This window comes from Gastrolobium bilobum, unplaced genomic scaffold (genome assembly GCF_033153095.1).
Source record: "Gastrolobium bilobum isolate Gb01-03AN ecotype WA unplaced genomic scaffold, APGP_CSIRO_Gbil_v1 utg7104, whole genome shotgun sequence".
NCBI classification, from domain to species: domain Eukaryota; kingdom Viridiplantae; phylum Streptophyta; class Magnoliopsida; order Fabales; family Fabaceae; genus Gastrolobium; species Gastrolobium bilobum.
In genome coordinates this window covers 227,277-243,793 of record NW_026898416.1, presented here as the reverse complement: position 1 = coordinate 243,793, position 16,517 = coordinate 227,277, and the positions used below count along the sequence as shown (strand labels likewise).

Genomic DNA, 16,517 nt, shown 5'->3' with positions numbered 1-16,517 from the left:
GTTGAAAGCAGAGATAATATAGAAGAAAAGATTATTACAAGGGAGACATGGGGAGACTCCAATCAGGCTCAAGACCAAGATGGAAGGTTTGGACCTTGGATGCTTGTGAATAAACAGAGAGGGCCTAGGAAATCACCTAACCAGAAGACAGAGGATGGGAGGAAAAAGGAGAGGATAGTTAATAAAAATCTGGGCTAAAATCCTTCTAAGTATGCTGTTCTGAGGGATTTGGAGGTTGGAGATGTTGACAAGGATGAAATTGAGACTGTCTATAAAATGCAACTGAATCCGGGGAATAATCAAATTGTTTTATTCCAGGATAGGGGAAAAAGGAGTCAGAAGGGAAATAGTAAACGGATTGAAACTTCCACACGCTATAAAATTGTAGGAGATAATATCCAGGACACAAGGGAGGGTGGAGTGGCTAATGTGGTAGCTCGGGTTGAAAATTTTATTCTCAAGCATTCTAAGATAAGACAGGAAGCTGAGAATCAAATAGAGGGTATGGTTGTTGACCAGCCAAGTTACCCCTCTCAGAACGCTAATTCTCAAGGTCCTAAGGAGATGCCTTCAATCCAAAATAGTGGTCATAATGAGGATCCAGAAAGGGTTCGAATTCATGATCAACAGATGAGTGAAGTGGAGGGAAGTCTCGAGTCAAAGCCTCCATACGTGAAGAATTTAAAGGATCACCAGAATGCACATGGATCAACCAATGGTAGGGTTGGAAATAAGCATCCAAATTAGATCACGACCAAAATGGAGAGGCAGGTACTCCTTCTTCCTGCTAAACCCCATGATGAGTTTTAATATCTATTCTATTCTGGAATTGTAGAGGTGCGGCCAAGAAAGATATGGGACACAACCTCAAATCTTTAGTAGAAATGCACAAGTTACATATGGTAATTTTATTGGAGCCTAGATCTCAGAGTCGAATTTGTGAATCTCTCATGAAAAAAATTAAGATGGATAGATATTGGGTGGAAGAAGCTAATGGATTTTCAGGAGGTATATGGGTCATTTGGTCTTCTCGTTGGTGTCATATGGAACCTAGAGAGCAATCTAGTCAAATGATTCATATGAAAATATCTCTATCCAGTAATAATACTTCTTTTCTTTGTACGACTGTTTATGCAAGTCCTAAAGCTTCTGAGTGGCAGGATCTTTGGAAGAAGCTGGTTTCTCTTAGTAATAATATTAGGGAACCATGGCTGGTGGGGGTGATTTTAATAAGATTGCAAGTATGGCAGAGAAAAGTGGAGGATCTCCTCCCAATTTGACAAGATGTGCTTTGTTTGCATCTATTCTTGATTAGTGTGGGCTTGAGGAGTTGGATTTTGCTCGTTCACGGTTCACATGGCAAGTCCGAAGTGGGGAAATCAAAAAAGAGTTTTCAAGAAATTAGACAGGGTGGTTGCAAATTTTCAGCTGAGGGTGTTATTTGATAATGCTAAGGTATGTCATCTTCCAAGAATTCTGTCTGATCACAGTCCTTTAACTGTTAATTTATCCCCACATTGTGCTCCGGGGGGTAAAAAAAACCCTTTAGATTTCTGGTAGCTTGGAAGGAACATAATGATTTCTTAAATTTCATGAATGCTCATTGGGATGGTAGCTTTGACATGCCTTACATGCTCCAGTGTATTATCCCGAAGATGAGAAGTTGGAATAGAAGGGTTTTTGGAGATATTAAGAGGAAAAAGGAAAAAATCTCTTTTAGAATTGACAGTATCTGGATTCAGCGTTCTTATGGTGATTCTCAATGGCTCCAGGGTATTGAATATGACTTACAAAATCAATTGCAAGAGGTATTGAAGGAAGATGAGCTCTTGTGGTTTCAGAAGTCTCGTAAAAAATGGATAACAGATGGGGATAGAAATACAAGGTTTTATCACCTTAATACAGTCATTAGGAGAAGCATCAATAGAATCACTAGACTTAAAAATGATTCCGATCAGTGGATCTCTAATGAGAAGGAGCTTATTTGTCTAATTCATGCTTTCTATAAAAACCTGTTCACAGATGAGTGTGTCAATAGAAGGTGGCTGGAGTCTGCAAATATGTGGCCTTCTCTTACTGATATAGAGCTGAAGAATTTGTCTATGGAACCCTCTGGTGCTGAAATAAGGCAAAGTATGTTTGATATGCATCCTTATAAGGCTCCTGGCATTGATGGTTTCCCTGCCTATTTTTATCAAAGCAATTGGGTTATCATGAAGGATCAGATTGTTGACTTAGTTAAAAAAATGTGGAGGAATCCAGATCTTATATCTACAATAAACTCCACATTATTGGTTTTGATTCCTAAAGTTCAAGGTGCAGCTCATATTAAGTAGTTTAGACCTATTGCCCTTTGTCCTGTATTATATAAGTTGCTGCCTAAAATTGTGGTTCAGCGGCTTAAATCAGTTTTAGTGAAACTTATTTCCCGTGTTTAAGCTAGCTTTGTGCCAGGGAGACATATTCATGACAATATAATTATTTATCAGGAACTCATTCATAGTATGCACCGCATGAAGGGCAGAAGGGCTTATATGTCTGTGAAGATAGATCTTGAGAAAGCCTACGACAGACTGAATTGGAATTTTCTCCAAAGGATCCTTGGAGAAGTTCATATCCCTACTAATCTGAAGAACATCATTATGTCATCGGTCAGATCACCTTCTATTAATATTCTTTGGAATGGTGGTTTGACTAAAGAGTTCCAGCCATCAAGGGGTATTCGTCAAGGGGATCCAATTTCTTCGTATCTGTTTGTGTTAGGTATGGAAAATTTACCTCACATTATTCACACTGCTGTCAATGGTCATCTCTGGCATCCTATTAGAGGTGGAAAATGTGGTCCTTTAATCTCACACCTCATATTTGCAGATGATTTAATGTTGTTTGCCGAAGCTAGTGAGGAGCAAATTGATATTATGATGAAGTGCCTAAATCTATTTGAGGATATATCAGGTCAAAAGATTAGTGGCCAGAAAAGTACTATTTACTTCTCAAAAAATACAGATGAAAATCTTGCAGCTCGGATTGCTAGAATTAGTGGATTCAAAAGAGTTAAAAATGTTGGTAGATATCTGGGGGCCAAGATGTATCATGGTAGAGTTACTAAGCAACATTATGAAGATATCATTGATAAAGTCCGTCAGAAAATGTCCGGTTGGCAAGCTAAATGCTTGTCACAGGCTGGGAGAATTACTCTCAACCAATCAGTTTTGTCCACCATCCCCTCTTTCCACATGCAGTATACCAAACTACCCATTGGAGTTTGTAATGAGCTTGAAAAGCTCCAGAGACAGTTTATTTGGGGTGATAATGGGAATATTAAACGTATGCATCTTGTCAATTGGGAATCTCTTACAAAGCCTAAGATTCATGGAGGACTTGGCTTAAAGAAGTTGTCTGTTTTCAATGATGCTTTCTTAGCTATATTAGCTTTGAACATCTTTTCCAATCCGCAAGCTTTATGGGTGAGATTTCTTTTGTCTAAATATGCTTCTAATCATTCTGGTATGTATAGTTTTTCCTTCAGGAGTGGAGATTCAACTCTTTGGAAAAATATTTGTTTGGCTTGGAGGAAGATGGATGATCACTCTGTTTGGGAGTTAGCAGATGGGACAAATGTCAGGTTCTGGCAAGACAAATGGATTCCTAATTTGGGAAGACTTATGGATAGGACTGCAAACCCAATTCCTTGGGAAGAAGTTTCAAAGAGGGCTGCGGAGTATGTTAATGAGGCTGGTGAATGGGATTTGGCAAGGCTATCCCTCTGGTTGACTAATGAAGGTTTTCAAATTATTAGGAGTATTCTACCCCCTCACCCGCAGGATAGCAGTGATAATTTCAAATGGAATCTGCCTGGTCATGAAGGAATCACAGTTAAAGGTATTTGTAATTGCTTATCTGGTTTTGCTACAACAGAGAGTAATGAGTCTATACTATGGAAAACCTTATGGGGCTGGAAAGGACCTCTCAGAATCCAAGTGTTATTGTGGAAGATTGCTCATAAAAGATTACTAACAATGAAAAGACTTGTTGACATGAATATGGGCAACCCAATTTGTGTGTTGTGTAATAAGGAAGAAGAGAGTTTGATGCAAGTATTTAGAGATTGTGGTAGTATTCAGTTTCTTTGGCAGAGATTACAGGCTAACAAAGTTTGCCTTTCTTTCTTTTCTCTGAGGATGATTGAGTCTTATCTAATCTTCAGGTCAATAGTGTGGATGGGAGGGGTGTGCCTTGGAATATCTTGTTTGTTGTCACTATTTGGCTTATGTGGAAATGGCGCAATGAATTAATGCATAATAGTATAAGCCCTTACAATGCTTATGACTATAATTTGGTTTTAAGTCAATCCAAAGAAATTTGGGATTCTACAGCAAAGCTTAATTATGGGGATGCTGCTGCGGTTTCGAAGGAAATCTTGGTTCCTTGAAAATTTCCGGATAAGGGGTGGGTTAAAGTGAATACTGATGGTGCGGCCAAAGGTAATCCGGGTTTGACTGCGTGTGGAGGTGTGATAAGGGATTGAGTAGGAAATTGGCTCAATGGTTTCTGCTATAGAGTTGGTCATTGTAGTGCCATAGTAGCAGAACTATGGGGTATTTTGAAGGGCATTCAGATGGCTTGGGAGGGTGGTTGGAGAAAAGTTATTATTGAAAGTGACTCTAAAACAGCAGTCATATGGCTCAACTCAAGGAGTGGGGTAGCCTGTGAGTCTCATCTTGTTGCTCGCATACAACCATGGTTGGATAAAGACTGGATTGTTAAGGTTCAACACTTGTATAGAGAAGGAAATTGCTGCGCAGATTGGCTTTCAAATCTTCCGTTGGTTGATTCGGATCAAGCTGATTTTTGTTCTTTTGGGGCCCCTCCCCCGGGTATTAGTCTATTATATTTAGTTGATTTAAGTGATTTTAGTAGAACTCGTTGTATCTCTTCCTTTTAGCCTGTGTTGGGTTTTTTAACCCCAACCAGGATACCAAAAAAAAAATGGATTTTTTGAATATTTGAATACTTTCATATACAAAAGCTAGTTAGTGTTAAAAAAAAAAAATCGTAACAAGTAATTGAATACCATGCATGCATTCACTATAGATAACAAAGATTTTATTATTTATTTTAAATATTTTTTTTTATCTATTTTGAATTTTGATTAATTATTCTCAATGAACGCTGTCTTCGTGGAAGAATTGTTGTGCGTGTCATTGACTTCTTTTTTTTATTTTGGTAAACTCTGTCATTAACATTACCCTTTACAATTTTCCACAGTGCATCACTGTATGAGTGGGTCCACGTGTCGTGGCTGAGCCAATTTTCTCCCATCATGGCCTACATAAACCAGTGCTCCCTTCTCCGTTCCTGCACACCAAAGAGTCTCTTTATCTTTTCATCTCTGATTACATCCAATATGTCTCTCATAAAAACCTTGTCTATCTTCTTCTTAATCGCTCTCTGCTTCATCCCTGCACACGCAGCAAAGTTTGACATCACAAACCGATGCCGTTACACTGTTTGGGCTGCGGCTGTGCCTGGCGGTGGAAGGCAACTTAATTCTGGCGAGTCGTGGACCATCGATGTGCCTGCAGGTACTCCGAAGTCTCGCATTTGGGCACGAACCGGCTGCAGCTTCGACGGTTCAGGCCGCGGTCGATGCCAGACCGGTGACTGTGAAGGTCTCTTGAAGTGCCAAAAGTACGGTTCACATCCCAACACACTCGCGGAATTCGCGCTTAACCAGAAGAGCCCGCCATACTACACCAATTTGGACTTCGTTGATATCTCCCTGGTTGAAGGATTCAATGTTCCCATGGATTTTAGTCCAACAACATCTAAGGGCTGCAAACGTGGAAGTATAACGTGCACTGCTGACATTAACGGACAGTGTCCCAAGGAGCTGAGGACTCAAGGGGGTTGTAATAACCCATGTACTGTGTACAAAACTGACCAGTATTGTTGCAATTCGGGTAAGTGTGGACCCACTCCTTTGTCCAAATTCTTTAAGGATAGGTGTCCCAATGCTTATAGTTACCCCCAGGATGATCCAACAAGCTTATTCACATGCCCTGGTGGAACCAACTATAGGGTTGTCTTTTGCCCTTGAACCCAACCACCTTCTCAAGAATCTCAACCCTTTACTATCTATGTTTATCTGATCTTATACATACACGTCCAATAGGACTAGTACTGGTCACTTATAGTTTCACTATGGTCTACCATATGCACTAAATAAAGAAAATAATAAGGTGTGTGCACTTTTATGTGCCCATCTAGGGAATGTGCACTGCTATTCTAAATGATGAAAGCAATAAATCGTTCACGTATGATCATAACTAGTTATTCGCGCCGTAGCTTTCTCTTTTCTATCTGTATTTTCAATGCTCCTATGGTAAAATTAATATCAGCAAGACTTGAGGATATGACTGTACGTTATGACAACTTTCATTTACTGATAGATGGAAGAAATTCTTTTTAAAGCGAATTTGTTTGCTAACTTCAGCTTTCAGTTGATTGGATGTTTGAACTTTGCAGTCTACAATGATTGATGATAAACAAAAAAAACTGAAGCCCCCAAAAGTCTAGTCAACCATTATTGATGAGAGAAAAACTGAAGCTCGTATAGGATCCTTTTGTTAAAAAAAAAAAAATGACATAATTATGTGAAAAATTATAATCATATAAAGATGAATTAATGATAATAAAAAAAAGAAAGAAATAATTATAAAATTATAACTGTTGATTTATCTTTATATGGTTGTGATCTTTTTTTTACATGATCATGTCATATTTTTTTTTGAAATGAGATGATTCATTTCGAAAACTGAAGCCCCCAAAGTCTATTCTACCAAAAAGTCTATTAATGAATGCACGAACTTAACATTAATTTCATGAATTGATGCTCGTTTGTACTTGGGTTACTAACTTAAAGATGCTGCTGTATTTGGCAGCTTGAAACTGTGAAAGACATTAGTAGTCTTTAACTTATTTTGTATAAAGAAAGAAAAAAGTTTCAAAGAAGATATCGAAGAAGTCCAGGTTGTTGTATTGGTTAAGAGCAAATTCAGCAAGTGTGTTTGGCGGTGTACCATATGCTGTGCACTGAAGAACACCACCACAGTCACCTGTTTTTGCAGTGTCCATGTCCTGACCCGTCGAAGTTGCAGTTGGTTCGAGCCCATATGCGTGCTCCGGTCGTGCCGGCTGCCACGTCAATCCCCGAGCATTTGTTTGTTATGTCAAACCTCGCTGCCTCCGCGGAGGGGAGGTACGTGAGTGACGGTGATCACAAGGAAGATACAGAGGCTTTTCAATTTCACGATGGCCATTTTCAATTGAGTGCGCTGAAGAAAATTGCATGTGAGTTTGGGTTTATATATAGTTATACGCGGCTTCAACATGGGTCCATTGGAAATGTTCAAATTCAAATGTCTTGGTTTTGGAAAATTCATGTTCTTGCTGATATGTATGGATTTGAGGACAAGACATAAAGTTATATCCCCTAAAAAAAGGACAAACATTTTTTCATGTGAAAAAACATAAACATAAAAGCATGGATAGTATAAAGGAAAAGTATTTATCCTTTTAAATGATGTAATTTGTGTCATTTCACTCTCACACAAAAGTGGGATCCACATTTATATTTTCTTTATTCACTTTCTTCCCTTCATGATTTATCTCTTTCTCTCATTTAAAATAATACAAATTTTTTTTTTTGATAACAAAATAATACAATTTTACCTCCTTCAAAATAACACACATTTTTCTTATACTACAAATATGTTACATTTTTTTTATATTTGATAAAAAATGTATTAAGTGCTCAATATATCTGATGTAAGAAAATATTTTCCACCTAATCGTTATTATTTTATTGGATATTTGAAGGTGATGTTGGTAAATGTATCAACCTTAACCGTTGAAAAAGAAGAAGTGAAGAAAAATCAACCTAGACTATCGCGTCGTTAACAATTCACTACATGCCGAAATACACAAACGTCTATAGAATTAGAACCGATCGACAGCCAGAGCAAACAAGATTCAACACGTATGAAGTAATAGTCAAAAATAATATATATATATATATATATATACACACGCACACGCTAATTCTTCCATAAGATAAAGGTAACAAATGATTTTTTCTCAAAGTGAAATCTAACACTGTTTGGCACGCGAGTCACTTGTGAATGTTAATATCAATATACAGGACCAGTCTCTTTCATTAATTGTTTCAAAACCTGCAAAGAAAAGTCTTTGATCTGATAAGGGCCATTTTTAGTTGGGAAAAGTTAGTCTTACATACTTTTAAAAAGAATTTTTTGATTATTTGAAGAATACTATCATATACACAAAAGCAAGTGTTCGAATTTTCGTAAAAAGTAATCGTATATCATATTAAATGAGCATGTAATACTCATATAATTTGTAAACAAAAATTTTATAAATATAATTTATTTTATTATTTTTATCTTTTTTAAATTTTTATTAATTATTCTCAATGAACATGGTAGAATTTGGTAGAGAATAATTAAATATTTTGAATTTTAATTAATTATTCTCAATGAACACCGTCTTCGCGGAAGAATTGTTATGTGTCATTGACTTCTGTATTTTTCTTTTGGTAAACTCTGTCATTAACATTACCCTTTACAATTTTCCACAGTATATCACTGTATGAGTTGGTCCCCGCGTCGTGGCTGAGCCAATTTTCTCGCATCATGACGCCCTACATAAACCGGTGCTCAATTCTCCGTTTCTGCACACCAAAGAGTCTCTTTAATTATCTTTTCATCTCTAAAATGTCTCTCATAAAAACTATGTCTTTCTTCTTCTTCTCCTTTGTAATCGCTCTCTGCTTCATCCCTGCACACGCAGCAAGGTTTGACATCACAAACCAATGCCGTGACACTGTTTGGGCCGCGGCTGTGCCCGGCGGTGGAAAGCAACTTAATTCTGGCGAGTCGTGGACCATCGATGTGCCTGCAGGTACTGCGAAGTCTCGCATTTGGGCCCGAACCGGCTGCAGCTTCGACGGTTCAGGTCATGGTGGATGCCAGACCGGTGACTGTGAAGGTCTCTTGGAGTGCCAAAAGTACGGTTCACCTCCCAACACACTCGCGGAATTCGCGCTCAACCAGAACAGCCCGGGGTACTACACCAATTTGGACTTCGTTGATATCTCCCTGGTTGACGGATTCAATGTTCCCATGGATTTTAGTCCAACAATATCTAATGGGTGCCAACGTGGAAGTATAACGTGCACTGCTGACATTAACGGACAGTGTCCCAATGAGCTCAGGACTCAAGGGGGTTGTAACAACCCATGTACTGTGTACAAAACCGACCAGTATTGTTGCAATTCGGGTCCGTGTGGATCCACTCCTTTGTCCAAATTCTTTAAGGATAGGTGTCCCGATGCTTATAGTTATCCCCAGGATGATCCAACAAGCTTATTCACATGCCCCGGTGGAACCAACTATAGGGTTGTCTTTTGCCCTTGAACTCAACCACCTTCCCAACCCTTTACTATCATCTATGTTTAACTGAATCTGATCTTATACATACACATCCAATAGGACTAGTACTGGTCACTTATATAGTTTCACTATGGTCTACCATATGCACTAAATAAAGAAAATAATAAGGTTTGTGCGCACTTTTATGTGCCCATCTAGGGAATGTGCACTGCTATTCTAAATGATGAAAGCAATAAATCGTTCTCGTACGATCATAACTAGTTATTCGCGCCATAGCTTTTTCTTTTGTATCTGTATTTTCAATGCTCCTAAGTAGGGGTGTTAACGGACCGAGCCGAGCCGAGCTTTGGTCTTAACGGGTCAAGTCTGTATTTAAACGTGTTAGACTGGCATTAGCCTGTTACCTGTTACGGATGTAATATTGGCCTGTAGCCTGATTTATTTACAAAAAATAAAAGCATGTGTTAAGCCTATCTTAGCCTGTTAAAAAATAAAAATAAAAGATGGTGGTGGGGGTGCTGTGTGGCTGTTTTGGTTGGCGGTGGGTGTAGGTTGGGGTTTTGATGGAGATGGCTTCACCGGTGCTGTGTGCTGTATTGGTTGGCGGGTGGGTAGGGGTGTTAACGGGCCGATAAATATCATAAATTCAATATATATCATAAATATCATAAATTCAATATATATCCAAACAACATAATATAGAATAAAATCATTCAAAAAGTCTATTTAACCAATAAAATGAGGTGAAATTAATTGAGGAGAAAGAGAGGCTATTCGAAGTAGTATAAAAAATATAAAATAAAAATATAAAATAATATGATAGGCCAACCTGAGAGGCTCTAAGGCCGAGTTTTTAAATTGGAGCCTGAGGCTTTTTTATTAAACGAGCTTTTATACAAGTTCAAGCCTCGTGCCAACAACCAATTTTAGACATGTAAGCTCAGGCCTTCACGAGCCGAGCCAAAGGCCCCTGGCTCGTTTAACACCCCTACTCCTAAGGGATATATACTGTGCACGTTTAATTTTAATCTTTTTAATAATAAAGAAGAAAGTTTGAACTTTTCTTAGTGAAATTATTTGCGGAAGAAATATGTATCATTTTAAAGGAAGTAAATTTGTGTCATTTTAATATCAGCAAAACTTGAGGATATTACTGTTTATGGTTGTCAACTTTGATTTAGCGACAGATGGAAGAAATTCATTTTGGAGTAAATACTTTTTTTGGTCTTCAGCAAATTTTACGATACCCGCTTTAGTCCCTAGCAAATAAAAAAGCTATTTGTGGTTCTTAAAAAATTTAAAATGGACCCATTTAGTTGAAATCGTGGTCCTTCATAAATTCAAAAAAGACACACATTACTCGCTCAAAAGGACTAATTAATTTACATTTGCATCATAAAATTTCTTAAGGACCCACAATATGATGCCCTTTACAAAAAAGACCACGAATACATTTACATTATGATACTTTTAAAATTCAAAAAAAATCCACATTAGTTCTTCACAAATTCAAAGTGGTCTTTAATCCCTATTTAGCATGCATACACTTTAAATTTCTTAAGGACCACGAATAATCTTTTTATTTGTTAGGAATTAAAATAGACATTATAAAATTTACTGAGGACCAAAAAAGATATTCGCATTTTAAAACGAATTTGTTTGCTCCCTTCATCTTTCAGTTTATTGGATGTTTGAAGCCGACAATAATTGATGATTAAAAAATAAATAAAACTGAAGCCCCAAACGTCTAGTCAACCATTATTGATGGAGAAAAACTAAAGCCGCCAAAGACTAGTCTACCAAAAAGTACGAGAAACAACTGCCAATAAGGCACAAGGGGTCCTTCTTCTTCTTCTTTTTTTTTAATTAAACCCAAGGTATCTCCACTATTTCGAGATGGGACTAATTTCTTTTAGTGAATTAAAGTAGTAAAAAAAATTTCACTAGTTCAAAAATGTGCCTCGAAGAAATTGAACTCCATGCTCTTTAGATACACGAGCCTGACTCTGGAACTCAGCACACTTCCAATTGACTCTGGGGTTCCTTTTTTTTTAGTAACAAAAGGGCCTTTTATGAAGAGCTCAACGGGGTGTTTTGTGTTCAGAAATCATGATTATTAAGAATATGTCAAAAAAAAAAATGAGTGCGTTGAAGAAAATTGCATGTGAGTTTGGGTTTATATATAGTTATACGCGGCTTCAATATGGGTCCATTGGAAATTTGGAAATGTTCAAATTCAAATGTCTTGGTTTTGGAAAATTCATGTTCTTGCTGATATGTATGGATTTGAGGACAAGACATGCATTTGGAAATTAAAATCCAAAATTCCTGAAACTCCAATCAGACTATTAATGAGCAAGTTACAAATTTTCAACTAAAACCGTAGCTTAGCAAAATAAGGTCACGTTCAAAGGTGGTTTGGGCCGTGATTGTAGCAATCTATTAATTTTAGTTGTCTAGGTGTCAGAAATTTCTTGCCTTCCTTATGGAAATTAAAGCCATGCATTGAGTGATCGGTACATTTGATATAGCGAAAATATTTTTGGTATTCAGTGAATAGATACTATTTTTTCTGAAATGAAAAAAAAGAGAATATGGAAAAATATAACCATAAAAGTATGGATATATAGTATAAATGCGTTACTTTTTTTCTTTCTATATTTGATAAAAAATGTATTAAGTGATGGTATATCTGATGTATCGAAAATATTTTTCTGCTAATCAGCTCTCTCAAATTTCGTTATTATTTTATTGGATATTTGAAGGTTATGTCGGTAAATGTATCAACCTTAACCGTTGAAAAAGAAGAAGTGAAGAAAAATCAACCTAGACTATCGCGTCGTTAACAATCCACTACATGCCGAAATACACAAATGTCTATCGAATTAGAACCGACAGCCAAAGCAAGCTAGACTCAACACGTATGAAGTAATAGTCAAAAATAAAAAACATGTATTGAGTAATCTTTCTATGCATGATATAATTAATCTTATGAAGTAAATTTGAACCTCAAAAATTTTATATCTTTTAAAAATGACAGATCCCAATATATATTTATATATACACGCTAATTCATCCCTAAGATAAAGTTAACAAATGATTTTTTTCTCAAAGTGAAATCTAACACTGTTTGGCACGCGAGCCACTTGTGAGTGTTAATATCATTATACAGGACCAGTCTCTTTCATTAATTGTTTCAAAACCTGCAAAGAAAAGTCTTTGATCTGATAAGGGCCATTTTTAGTTGGGAAAAGTCACTCTTAATTACATACTTTTAAAAGATTTTTTTGAATATTTGAAGAATACTTTCATATACAAAAGCAAGTGTTTGAATTTTCGTAAAAAGTAATCGTATATAACGATTATAAATAACGAAGATTTTATTATTTATTTTAATTATTATTTTTATTATTCTCTGCTTAAGCCTTATAGAGGGAGTCTAGCTGGAGCTTTGAAAATAGACCCATTCAACAGCCTTTGGACGTGCTGAAATCAGGGATAGCGATTATTTTGTCATCTTTCGACAAAAAAATTATGAGACTATCATGTTAATAGTAAATTTTATCAAAATATTACGCGGCATAATTCGCTACACAGTGTAGCGAATTATGCCACGTCAGAACCAAAAATGTCACATGTCAAATTTTGAGAAATTCGCTACACTCAATTTGACATTCTCAAAATTTGACATGTGACATTTTTGGTTCTGTGCATTCTGACGTGACATATTTCGCTACACTGTGAGTGTAGTGAATTACTTGCATGCATAATTCGCTACGTAGCGAATTATGCCATTCTGATAAAATTTACTGTTAACGTAGGAGTCTGTTAATTTTTTTTTGTCCAACCATATCACTTTGATCACTGTCAAATCACGGATACTATCTGTTTGGTAATAAAGAACAGAAACAGTGGTTGGTTCGTTGGTCAAGTTCCTTGCCAGAGGATGCATCATGGGAGTTGGAAGAGGATCTGCAGCGTCATAATCCAGATTAGTTGGAGCACCCAGTTGGGTTGTAGACTACATTCAGTAGTAGTCAAACGTCCTCAGCTGAGATATAGTGGCCTGGGTATAGTGTCAAAAGGGGTACGTGTAATAGTCTGTTAGTTTGTCAGGGACACATGTATTATAACATGAAAGTCTATGACAGGTGTACGTATAAATAGCTGAGATGTAGCTTTGTAAAGATATCTGAATAATAAAACAAATTCTTTCGTCTTTTCTTGACTTTTAGAGCTCGAAGCTCTATCATTAACTCAATGAACACACACTGTCTTCGTGGTAGAATTACTGTATGTGTCATTAACTTGTTTCTTTTTTTATATCACCCTCTACAATTTTCCACATTATATGAAAGTATGAGTGGGTCCACTTGTAGTGGCTGAGCCAATTTTCTCCCATCATGGCCTATATAAACCGGTGCTCCCTTCTCCGTTTCTGCACACCAAAGAGTCTCTTTATCTTTTCATCTCTGATTACAACAAAAATGTCTCTCATAAAAACCTTGTCTGTCTTCTTCTTAATCGCTCTCTGTTTCATCCCTGCACACGCAGCAAGGTTTGGCATCACAAACCGATGCCGTTACACTGTTTGGGCTGCCGCCGTGCCTGGCGGTGGAAGGAAACTTAATTCTGGCGAGTCGTGGACCATCGATGTGCCTGCAGGTACCGCGAGGTCTCGCATTTGGGGCCGAACCGGCTGCAGCTTCGACGGTTCAGGCCGCGGTCGATGCCAGACCGGTGACTGTGACGGTCTCTTGAAGTGCCAAAAGTACGGTTCACCTCCCAACACACTCGCGGAATTCGCGCTCAACCAGAACAGCCCCGGGTACTACACCAATTTGGACTTTATTGATATCTCCCTGGTTGACGGATTCAATGTTCCCATGGATTTTAGTCCAACAACATCTAAGGGCTGCAAACGTGGAAGCATAACGTGCACTGCTGACATTAACGGACAGTGTCCCAAGGAGCTCAGGACTCAAGGGGGTTGTAACAACCCATGTACTGTGTACAAAACCGACCAGTATTGTTGCAATTCGGGTAAGTGTGGACCCACTCCTTTGTCCAAATTCTTTAAGGATAGGTGTCCCAATGCTTATAGTTACCCCCAGGATGATCCAACAAGCTTATTCACATGCCCTGGTGGAACCAACTATAGGGTTGTCTTTTGCCCTTGAACCCAACCAGCTTCTGATCAAGTCTCAACCATATCCACTAAATAAAGAAAATAATAAGGTCTGTGCACTTTGGGTGCCCATCTAGGGAATGCGGACTGCTGTTCTAAATTATGTGTCAGATTCCTATGAAAGCAATAAATTGCTCACGTATGATCATAACTATAGCTTTGTCTTTTCTATCTGTATTTTCAATGCTCCCAATCCAAGGCATATATCCTGCTATATTATAAAACCCGACCCGATCATTAATAGATTAACTCGATCGGGTTATTGGATTATTGGATCGATAGGTCATTTCATATTCAAATTTTTAAAAAATAATCATACAACTTAATAACAAAACAATGTTCTAAATTATGAAAGGTCATTACACAAATATCTATATACTTTATAAGTTTAAAAATTAAATAACACAAGTACAAAAATTAATTAATCGAAGATTGGAGATAAGAAGAAAAATATTGTACATGTAAAATGAGAAGTGAAGTTTTATTTCTTTTTTTTGTTAAGCGAAATTTTACTTCTTTATTTATAAATTACAGAGTACAAAATTAATTAATCTTTCATAATGGTCAATATATAAAATAATTTTTATTTAAATAATAGTAATGGAACTTGAAATATTCATATACGTTCAAGTTAGTCTTAATCATTCTCTCATTTTTGGGAATACTTTATCAAAGATTTTATACCTTTATGTTTTTGTAATATTTTAATTTTATAATAAATTATATTAAATTTTACATGTGATTTTACAGTTAGAAATATTTATTAGATTGCAATATATAAATTTTTAATTTTTAACTTGAGAAGACAAACTATATTTTTTTAATAAAAATAAAATTGTTTAATAAGAAAAAATGGCCGATCAAGAAATTATGAAAATATAAATACAATTCAAAAATTAATAATTTTTTTAAAGAAAAAACCTTTTTGATTCCCAATGCGATTCACATACACTCCATTAATTAATTAATCATTTTTTTTCAAAAAAAGAAATCCCTTCAACTTTCAACTTTTAGTATGGGTGTTCACGGTTTGGATTGGATCGATTTTGGAAGCATAAATTATCCGATCCAATTCTTTCGATTTGATCGTGTAATCATCCATTCGGTTTAGATTTTTTTTCATATACGATCCGATCCGATCTAATTTTTTCCGGTTTGGATTGGAATGATTTTTCATTTTTTGAAAAGTCTAAAATTTGTTTCATAATTATGGTGCAAATACATAGGGTTGGCAAAACGGGCCAACCCGGCTCGACCCGGCCCAATCCGCATTCAGCCCGAAAAAAATGGGTCGGGTCGGGTTGGCTCGAAAAAAAAAACGAGCCAGAAAATCCAACCCGGCTCGACCCGAGCCAGGTTAGGGTTGGCTCGCGGGTTGGCTCGATAATCAGCTCGCGGGTTGGCTCGTAAAAAAGCTCACGGGTTGGCTCAAAAAAAGCTCGCGAGTTAGCTCGAAATGATGTTAGTGGGTTGGCTCGCGGGTTGGTTAGCTCAAAATATTGGCTAGCGGGTTGGCTCAAAAAATTTAATTTTTGTGGTTTGTTTTCCTGTATAAAATTATTGTATTTTGCAGTCCAACTACAAGTAGAGTAGTTTACAAAATCCAAAAACATTAAATGAAACACAAACCACTCCACGAATCACAAGAGTCATTTATCATGATTTTTTGAATTACTCTAACTCACGATAACCATAAAACGTATGTAAAGCCAAAAAATAAAAAATAAAAGAAGTCCATCAGTGGAGAATCCATCAGTAAAGTCCATTGTAAAAAAAAAAAAAAAAAAAAAAAAAGATTAACCCGCGAGCTGGCTCGTTCAACCCGCGAGCTGGCTCGTTTGAGCTCGGGTTGGCTC

At 36.9% G+C, this 16,517-nt stretch overlaps 3 protein-coding genes across 3 annotated transcripts; all 3 read left to right on the top strand.

Annotated features, from left to right (window-relative positions):
* The first annotated feature begins 5,308 nt into the window (after positions 1 to 5,308).
* LOC133316059 (protein P21-like) lies at positions 5,309 to 6,416 on the top strand. The gene has a single exon (XM_061517758.1). It carries the CDS (start codon positions 5,324 to 5,326, stop codon positions 6,098 to 6,100), a length of 777 nt encoding a protein of 258 aa, XP_061373742.1. The 5' UTR covers positions 5,309 to 5,323; the 3' UTR covers positions 6,101 to 6,416.
* Positions 6,417 to 8,749: 2,333 nt separating this feature from the next.
* On the top strand, positions 8,750 to 9,884 carry LOC133316054 (protein P21-like). Its single transcript, XM_061517752.1, has one exon. It carries the CDS (start codon positions 8,796 to 8,798, stop codon positions 9,495 to 9,497), a length of 702 nt encoding a protein of 233 aa, XP_061373736.1. The 5' UTR covers positions 8,750 to 8,795; the 3' UTR covers positions 9,498 to 9,884.
* A 4,019-nt stretch (positions 9,885 to 13,903) lies between these two features.
* Positions 13,904 to 14,822, top strand: LOC133316055 (protein P21-like). The gene has a single exon (XM_061517753.1). It carries the CDS (start codon positions 13,961 to 13,963, stop codon positions 14,651 to 14,653), a length of 693 nt encoding a protein of 230 aa, XP_061373737.1. The 5' UTR covers positions 13,904 to 13,960; the 3' UTR covers positions 14,654 to 14,822.
* The last annotated feature ends 1,695 nt before the right edge of the window (positions 14,823 to 16,517 follow it).

What these genes read in the sequence shown, in the direction of transcription:
- LOC133316059 (XM_061517758.1), top strand. Translation starts at nt 5,324, where the DNA reads ATGGCCTACATAAACCAGTGCTCCCTTCTCCGTTCCTGCACACCAAAG.
- LOC133316055 (XM_061517753.1), top strand. Translation starts at nt 13,961, where the DNA reads ATGTCTCTCATAAAAACCTTGTCTGTCTTCTTCTTAATCGCTCTCTGT.
- LOC133316054 (XM_061517752.1), top strand. Translation starts at nt 8,796, where the DNA reads ATGTCTCTCATAAAAACTATGTCTTTCTTCTTCTTCTCCTTTGTAATC.